Source organism: Pygoscelis adeliae, unplaced genomic scaffold (assembly GCF_000699105.1).
Source record: "Pygoscelis adeliae isolate BGI_AS28 unplaced genomic scaffold, ASM69910v1 Scaffold160, whole genome shotgun sequence".
Taxonomy (NCBI): domain Eukaryota; kingdom Metazoa; phylum Chordata; class Aves; order Sphenisciformes; family Spheniscidae; genus Pygoscelis; species Pygoscelis adeliae.
This window is the reverse complement of record NW_008824035.1, coordinates 4,546,421-4,556,083: the sequence shown is the minus strand read 5'-3', so window position 1 is coordinate 4,556,083 and position 9,663 is coordinate 4,546,421. Positions and strand designations below refer to the sequence as shown.

The window sequence follows — 9,663 nt, the reverse complement described above, 5'->3', positions numbered from 1 at the left end:
TTTTGAATGAAATGAAAAAGAGATCACTGAACAAATTTTATAGATTTGTGTGGAAGAGTAAAAAGAAATCAAGAAATATTAATGCAATTATAACAGTCATATTGAAAAGATGAAACATTGATCATGAAGAATTTCACATAACCTGGTATTGACTGGTCCATATAATATAGAACAGAAATAATTGTTCTTGAGCAGGTTCGACTTACAATAGTAGCAGCGATTGAAGATTGCATTCAGAAGGAGAAGTTGAAGAAGCTAGGCTTACTCACAGGAACAAAAGAAAATTGTGGTGACCTAATTCCAGCTTTTGTTGTGCAGAATATACCAGTATTGATAGCAGGACAAATTACTCTCACTGTCAAACATGAAAGCAAGATTCACGTGATGCTGCTGTGCTGCACTACTCTTGCTTTCAAATAGGTCTTAAATGCCTAGGGGACAGGTGATGTATTGGTCCAAAGAACATTATGGCTCATAATTTTCTGAGAAACTGCTGTGACTTTTCTTGGGACTGTGTGCCATGCCTTCTGCACTGGTGTGTCATAAGACCATTCCTTGCAATGCAGTGGCCTCCCATTTTTCTGCTTGTATCATCCCACATGGACCTGTGTGTGCCATGAAACTTGTACCTCTTATGATATATTCCTGCACTGAAGTCTTTGTTCAGGCTTTTTTGGTCACTAATTGAGGGTGAAGCCCTCCACAGTTTCCCAGGTTTTTAAGAACATTCGGTGCTTTTTCAGAGTTAATCTGGAAGACAGCAACAATCTCAAAGTGCTTTATGCATTTTAGTAGAAGAGCAGCAGGATAATCGGAGGCAAGGACTACTACCAAACTGACAGTTATTGGGTGCAAGAGCTAACAGTTACTTGTGTGATTTTTTTAAACAAAGATAGTGCCTTTGTTTTTACATTTCTGACATAATCACATGTGGGACATGTAAAATATTAATCCTTCTGCAAGAAGGTTTCTCTTGAAGTCCCTGTATGTATAAAAAATGGAAATCAGCAGCGTAGGCCTCCCTCCCTGCTTCATTGGTGTCTGAGGCCTTATTTGCAATGGAAATCCATCCCTGTCCTTGTAGTATGATGAGTGCTCTCAGATGATGAGCTTCCTGAAAAGATTGTTTTTTACATGAATGGACCAAGTGATAACTTTGCCGCAAATTCCTTTATGTGAACAATGAATGTGGTGTTTCACTGTCCTGGTTTCAGCAGGGATAGAGTTAATTTTCTTCCTAGTAGCTGGTACAGGGCTGTGTTTTGGATTTAGTTTGAGAACAATATTGATAACACACCCATGTTTTAGTTGTTGCTAGGTAGTGCTTCCACTAGTCAAGGCCTTTTCAGCTTCCCATGCTCTACTGACTGAGAAGGCTGGAGGTGCACAAGAAGCTGGGAGGGGGCACGGCCAGGACAGCTGACCCAAACTGGCCAAAGGGATATTCCATACCATGTGATGCCATGCTCAGCACATAAACTGGGGGAAAACCGGCCGGGGGGGCCGCTGCTCAGGGACAACTGTTCTTGTCTCAACCCATGAGTTTTCTCACGTTCACTTGTCTGATTCTCTCCCCCATCCCACCGGGGTGGGGAGAGTGAGCGAGCGGCTGTGTGGTGCTCAGTTGCCGACTGAGGTTAAACGACGACATTCACTCACAGACACGGGCAGACTGGCTCCCTCCACCACTCCCTGCTGCATAATCTCTCTTTTATCTTTATTCACAAACCCTTGGAGGATAAAGGCTTTGCACACTTTCAGCTGCTCTCTAATTATTACTCATTTCTAGCAATGGCTTGGGGTTTAGATAGAAATGCAAGCTGACCACTGCTTTTTAGTTTCTGTTTTCATATACAGGTCTTTGGTGTTGACTTTTTCCCCATGCCATTGTCCATTGCTTTATGAATAAAAGCATGACTTTTAGCAAGGTCTATACCAGTGTCACCATTAGTTTTACAAAGAATTAAGTTGTATGTCCCATTGTTCTGCAAATGCCGTTAAACTCTCACTGTCCCAAGAAGCCATCAGCCAGCTAAGCCAGTGCAATCAGCAGTAAAATGAGAGAACAGGTGCCTTACTGACTGAATTGATCGCATATTGACACCAGGCTATGCCCTCCATGAAATTCTCTGGTAAAACCTCCCTTGTGGATAGAGTCAGAATTGTACAGAATCAAAGGCTCATTTCGAAGTCTGTGACTTCTTCAAGCCACTGCCTTACCCTGGGTGAGGTTGCACTTGAGCATAGCGCCTATCCTGACCCAGGCCGCCACTTGAATTCAAAATAGGGAGTGCGTGTGGCATGAAAACCTGAAGCAAAAGAGAAGTGGGGTGAAGGTTATGGGAGGAGGAGGTGATTGTACAGGGAAGAAGCTCCAGGAAGAAAAAAGGAGAAATTCTTAGGAATTCTTAGGAAGCCTCAGTGTAGAAACCTGAGAGGTGTTAAAGGTATTAGACGGATTGTAGCTTATTTCTTCTTACCATCCTTTCATCTCTAAGAACTACTGGAGTAGATTACATTAAGGCTTTGTGAGTATTTTTAATGATATCTGAAGAAAAATTAAAGAAAATTAACTAACTGGCCTGGGATCAGGAAGTTGAGGAAAAGCAGAAATGGTGTGTTAGGAAGATATTATTCTCTCACATGGTCTTTATATTAAAATATTTCATAGAATCATATAATATCTCAAGTCGGAGTGGACCCATAAGGATCATCAAGTCCAACTCCCTGCTTCTTGCAGGAATACCTAAAACTGTGTCATATGACTGAAGAGCATCATCCGGACGCTCCTTGAACGCTGTCAGGCTTGGTGCCATGACCACTTCCCTGGGGAGCCTGTTCCAGTGACCAACCACCCTCTCAGTGAAGAACCTTTTTCTAATGTCCAATCTGAACTTCCCCTGATGCAGCTTCATGCCATTTCCGCATGTCCTATCACTGGTCACCAGAGAGAGGAGATCAGCATCTCCCCCTCCGCTGCCCCCCTTCAGGAAGTTGTAGACTGTGATGAGGTCACCCCTCGGCCTTCTCGAAGCTGAACAAACCAAGTGACCTCAGGCCCTCCTCCTAAGTCTTGCCCTCGAGGCCTTTCACCATCTTGGTTGCTCTCCTCTGGACACACTCTAGTAGTTTGATGTCCTTCTTATACTGAGGCACCCAAAACTGCACATAGTACTCGAGTACGATAGAGGAGAAAGGTCATCTATTTCACTGAGGGAAGGCAGAGTGGATAGTGAGCACCCCTCTGACTGCCAAGGACTGTATCATATGCAGGCTCATCCCGCTGTAAAGTATGACTACATTTTAAGTGTAAAAACTAGCATCACCTCTAGATATGTCCTAGCACAGTTAATGGAGAGGTGTAACTGGAAAGTATGCATGATACACATTAATGTACTCAAGTATATATGTAGAAAGGCATGCTGTTCTCATTAGAATTATTTGTGAACCTTTTTAGCTACAAATTATTTGAAAAGTATTAGCATTTATTTTGATGATACAATTCTAATGAAGCAAAATAAACAGTATGAATCCCATTCTGCACTTAATAGCTCCTGTCTGTCAGACTGGAAGTTCCCAGTGTGCTCATCTGTTTCTTTAGGGGGAACCCTTTTCTCCGTGCCTTTTAAAGACTTTCTCCAGAACATCTTCATTTTCACTATGCAGATGCCTGAGGCCATTATGCTTTACTGGGGTAACCAAGTCTGCTAGACCCTTTTTACTTACTCTTCTGTGGTACAAATTATACTGTTCTTTCTACACTGCTGCTGTACTTCAGATACAGTCAACAGCAAATGCCAACTTCTTCTGTCAGGCACCACATCTCTGTATCTATCTTCCCTTCTTTATTTTTTCCTCCATGCTCTGTTATTTTCTGTAAATGCTATTTATTACGTACTGCGGTCAGCATTCTGCCAGATCCATCTCACTGCATTTAATTACGCTGTGTTGAAGAGTAGCTGAGCAGTTAACAGAAGTTACGTGCTCAGAGAGACTTGCTATAGGTTTTTTTTCCTCCAGCATGAATGTTGAATCACTGAATATCAGCTGAGTTTGAAATTTACCTGAATATATTTTACTATTCCAAAGAGATTACACAATGGCCCTGATTAGCAGCAGTATTTTGTAATACCACTTAAGGCTTTATCACAGTGGAGTACTGCCAGTAATAGTCTTTAATTCACTTATATGTACCAATTCATCTCTGTCAGGTTTCTATTAATTTCTTTGCTGTTTTACTTTGTCCCTATCCCCTATATTATAAGGCATGATTTCCGCACTTATGTAGCCAAAATAAAATTTAAAAAAATTAAATCTTCAGCAAATTAACTGTGGTCCTTTGATTTGGGACAACTGTGCCATTTCTCCATTTATGTTCACATTTAATCCACTTTTCACAAGTTAATGTATTTAGGAGAATTTAGGTGGGTCAAGTGACCAAGGGGCAGTAACAATTTTACTGGCTAGTTTAGATAAAAAGTTTTAGGCTTGGGTTAGGTATATTAACTGCAAAGTGGAAGGTAGGTGTAGAATTAAAACTGTATGTGTTCATGCATACACACACAGATATCCACACTTGTGAAAAGCCACACTATATTCAGCATTAATTTTTTTCATCAGAATGACGACCAACCTTGGTTACAAAGGTGATTGCCGCATGCACAATTTTGTTTTATCTGGCACCGGTCTTACAGTGTACTGGAAGATCTAAACAGTTGGGTTCAGGGTTGTGCTCCAAATTTGTGTGATGAATCAATGTCTGTGGTTGCTGTTGAAGCAGATCCAACTTTATATTTGTTCTTTCTTTTTCATTGTTAGGATTGGTGCAAAGCATCAGGAGTTACGGCAAAAGCAACTGAAAGGCCTGAGTGATTATTCTACTAGTCCTGGAGGACCTGACATTGATGATGATGAGATGGATCCAAATTATGCCAGAGTAAACCACTTCCGAGAAGCTTATCCAGCAGCAAGCATCTACAGGCCATCATCACCAGCAGTAGCAGAAACCTTTGTATATCCACGTGATTCTCCTTCAGCACCAATGGAGAGGGAGTACTTGGAAGGACTGTATGCAAAAATAAACAAGCAGCACTACCCACAGACTCCTGGTGACAGGTAATATTGCTACTTGGCATTACAATGATAGCTTGGTGGGGAGGGATCCTGGGGCTAGGCGGGGGGGCTGTTCAGATGCCCCAAGCCCCTGTATTTACTGACTAGAAAGCCATGGCTTTCCTCTTAACCAAAACCGTGATTTGCTGCAGCAGTACCCCTAAAGTATCTGAGCAAGGCAGCAGTCAAACAGAAATCATTAAAGAAAAGCCCATATTTCAAAAATAGAATGAATGAACTGACTCCAGTCCAATTCCTGCACTGCTAAGAGAGTGTTTTTCCCCTCTTTCAATTGGGAAAAGTTCTTACCCTGCAGCAAAAATAATCTGTTTTCAGATCCCTTTCGATCCTGCTGATCATCAAGTGCTTATTAGTAACAGGTTTTGTATGATAGCATGATATATTGCATATGTTTATGGTTTAGTTTTCCCCAGCTGTGTGATATTACACACTTTCAATTAGGTTGGGGAGGGGACTGGGAATCATGGCATTTTTATGCAGACTGTGAAGTGTGGCTTCACAAGACTGATTGCCTTTCACAGCCTTTCCAATAAACAAGTGGGAAGGAAAGAGCAGTTTTTAATCCTTACTGTCAAGCTTCCAGGTTGATAGCATTAAAGAAAGATGGTCAAGTTTTTCCCTGGGTTAAAAAGAAAACAAATTCCTTTGAGTTGATGATGTACTGACCATTATGACGATTTTAAAACTGGTTTCTTCTGGAATTTGGGGCTAGAAGAACATAAGACTTCATTACAATCATGGTGTTAATATATCGATGTTGGGTTTTTCAAACCAATGTATGGGTGTGTAGGCAAGATATACAAGTCTATGTGAAAAGAAGAGCTGGCAGAGTAAGACGTGGGGGACTTGAGGAATTATTCACGCTTTGAGTTCACATTACAGTCTGTAGTGTCTCCCCATAGCCTCAATCTGTGCTATGTGATACCACACTTGTTAATTTTGGAGAAATATGTGAGCACAGATATAGGAGTGTTTTCAGTTTGTGACATCATAGTACTTTAAAAACATCTACTGAGTCATTGTTATAAATAGTAATAAAACATTTCTGACATAAATCTAAGTTTGTAGCAGGGAATGGGCCAAGTATCTCTCTCTCTTTCACCTAAATACAGTATGGTAGAAATCTTTCCAAACATAATGACATTGCTAATTTTTTTCTTCCATATTATTAACTCTTCCCCTACTGCATAAGGGTGAAGAGGGTGAAACAAGAGGTAGCGATCGCAGCTTTTTGCCATCTAGCTAGTTTTGCTTTACTGGAAAAGTCTTGAGGTGATTGTCACTGAAGTCACATGAACGTTTGTGTATAGTGAAGGGATCAGAAACTGAGTTCCTACTAACTCAGTAAACCAAGATCTGAGAATTCCCAGCGGGAGGGAGTCTAAATTCAGGTTCATGTATTTTTCAAATATAAATACATACAGATGTAACTCAATTGGAGTAAGACATTGTCATAAAGGTTGCTTCATAATTTCAGTTTTAACAGGACTTAATAGCTTTACATTTGAAAAACGTCATCAATTTCGAAGTGTGGTCTATAAATTGTTTTTCCATGCAGCAAAAAGAAATGCTCAAGTCTTTCCCTCTGGCCTCTTCTATTTGATTCCTTGTATTATGGTTGTAACTACACTGAATGAACTCTTGACTTGCTATGTGGACAAGATTGAAGTCCCAACCAGGTTTGGATTTGGTATTGGGATCATGGATTTTAGTGTGGATTTACCTGTAATTGCATGATAGCATGATAACTCAGTGAAAAACTAAAACCAGAACATCTAACAGGCAAGAAAAGTTACCTCATATCAGAACCCGTGATCAGAAGTCACGCTGAGAGGCTGTTCCATCTGTGTTGATTCTGTAGTGAAAAACAAACAGTCCACAACAACTTCACTTTGTTGTATTTCTCAGGCTCGTAGAGGCTATTTAACCAGATTAGGAAAAAATAGGAAATGTGGGATTCTTATTAGGCTGCCTTTGTTCTTTTTTTAAATCTTTCTTTCCTTTGTCTCAGAGACAAAAAGGTTGTTGTTATTCGCCAGCAGAAATGTGCCAAACGTGAATAATTTTATGTGAATTTATGCAGTGGGTCGTGAGGTCTCAGCCAGCAGTTGTTTAATATAGTGGCAACTTCAGGCAAGGAAATCTTTCTGTGCTAGAGGGAGAGTTTTGAAAGGAGAAAGAGATGTGGAAAGAAAAATCCCTGGATAACATGTTAATTACAAAAACAAATCTGCTTTCAAGGGTCAAGTATGAAAACTACCTTGTCTACCTCAGAATGATGGGAAAGGGCTAAAATGGATGCTTATTAGCCAAACCAAAGTTATTTTGTGTTTGCAAGGCTGAACATTTATCAACACATTTGTCATGTAATAGCTCATGCTTTGGTCTTGCTAACGCATGCATGCTTTCTCTCAAAGTTTTGCTATTAATTTCACTTTAGATGGATGGCTTTTTCTTCCACCTCTGACTCTCAACTTGTAATATAGTGTGTGGAGACTTGATCAGTGACTAAAGTAAATGGGCTTTGGGGTAGAAGGGGGATTTGAACACAGAGAGAATAGATGATTTCATTTTGGTCTGAGAATTCCAGTTATGTGTCATTATGATAAATTAAAACTCATCGTTTGAAGCAAGAAGTTCATTTTTATTTTATTTTATTTTTGCAGAAGAATGTATTAACATAATTAATTCCTTTTAAAATTTGGAGGCCATTTGTAAAGTAAGAAGCTTAGTCGTCAGATAAGTGCTGTTCACAATTTGCATACACTTACCTTCCCTTTTCTCATCACCAGAATCCATCGAGTGTTCCTGGTTCATTCTTCTCAGTAGATTCGCAGTTTAAACTGAGAATCTCCCTCAGTATGCAGAAAAGCAATAGGCTGCACGTGTATGAAGTCTGTTGCTTTAATCATTACGAAGTATGTTTGCTGCCTCCCAAGCACTGCTCCTCAGGGCACACGCAGACCTGCTTTACATTGCTGTTTGCGTACTAACGTCCCCCTTACCTACACTTGCATCTGGCATCTCAGGGGTTTTTTGCTTTGGGTTTTTGGGGGTTTGCTTTGTGTCTTGCTTGCAACTGTTGTGTAACGTTGTTCTGCACTGCTTCACAATTGTTGATTTTCATTCCGACGATGACTATATTCAGTGAAATAGATGTAATTTTTTGTGTATGTTTTGCTGAAAGCTTTGGAATTCTTAACTAAAAGAGGTGTTATATAAATGTAAATTGTCCTTATTAATGAATATAGTGAAAGCATTAGCATGATCAGTGTATTCTGTGAATGTTAAGTTGAAGAGAGTGAAAAAAAATTAGCTGGCAAAATCACACATTTCTTTGTAAATCAAGCATTTTTCTGTTTATTTCTAATTAGCCACAATTTTCTGTAATGCAAATGACATCCCAAAGGATGGTGCAGCCTGCACAGCCACCTTGTGCAGCTGGGGAACTCGCAGGGTCTTTGCCTGAGACGCTGTACATTTCCCCAGCCTGTGGCAGAGGCTGGGTGATCTGTGGCCCATATGTTCCTGAAACAAGTGGTAAGTCACATCTCTCTGAGTTTAGTCATCAAGGCTGTACCATGACAGTGCTAAGTTGCACCATGGCAGAGCCTAGGTGTCAGACGAAAGCCAAAAGAGCATATGCACAACGCTATTATCACTTAAATGTCAGGCATGTCACATGGTGCAACCCTTTCTCACGTTTCAAATAAGCAATTTCCTCTTTTTTCCTCCCTTGAACATGGTGCTGTCAAGTATATCCAAACACCCTGAGTACATCTCCGGAAAGGTTCTAGAGACTTTGCTCAACTTATTTCTTCAGCCCAGAACTATGAAACATTTAAAGTCTGATGCCAAACTCATTGCCAAGTATAAGTCTTCATTTATTTATGTGTCTTATCTTGGGGAATTTCAAAGTGCTGGTCTGACAAAATGAATACAGTTTTCCTTTGTTTAGCGAGAATAGATTCAGAGCTGTATCTTGTTGCAGACTTAAAAAAATACTAATAAAAAACCCAATGCTGTTTTATTACATAGGAGTAGAGTCCAAAGCCCCAGTCTGATCCAGCTTTCCATTTTTGGAGATGCTATGTTGAGTCTCACTGTGCAAGATCTTATACTCTACAATGTTAATTAATTAATTGAAAAATGGATCTTCCTTATTTCAAGGGGAAAGTTTCCTTATGGAAACTTGCACTCTTCCAGAATGTTCAATCTAGCAGCATACAAAGTTGAAAATGGGGAAATGAAACCCATACCTCTGCGCAACCCTAACTCTGCCCCTCGCATCCCACCCTCAGAGCTGGCCAGAGTCATGAGAGAGAGAGGCAAGACATTGAGCAGTCTGCCTCTCCCTGGAAAGGATCAAAGGAAAAAATTGCTGCATGTGTCCTGAGAAACCAAATGGCAAATGTAAGCTATGTGTAAGCCTGAGAGGAGAGCAAAAAGGGTCCGGAGTTTTGAAATTTAGCAAAGGGAGCATTTTTTACTAAAAAGCAGGCTAAATGTTTGTCTTTTGGGCAGGTGAAG

The 9,663-nt window shown here is 40.3% G+C and overlaps 1 protein-coding gene across 1 annotated transcript in view; it reads left to right on the top strand.

Annotated features, from left to right (window-relative positions):
- PARD3B (par-3 family cell polarity regulator beta) overlaps window positions 1-9,663 on the top strand; it is a 415,216-nt gene that overhangs the window by 327,304 nt on the left and 78,249 nt on the right. Inside the window, exon 20 of the mRNA XM_009333046.1 lies at window positions 4,819-5,115. Within this exon, the coding sequence (XP_009331321.1) occupies window positions 4,819-5,115 (297 nt within the window). The remainder of the gene's footprint in view (window positions 1-4,818; window positions 5,116-9,663) is intronic.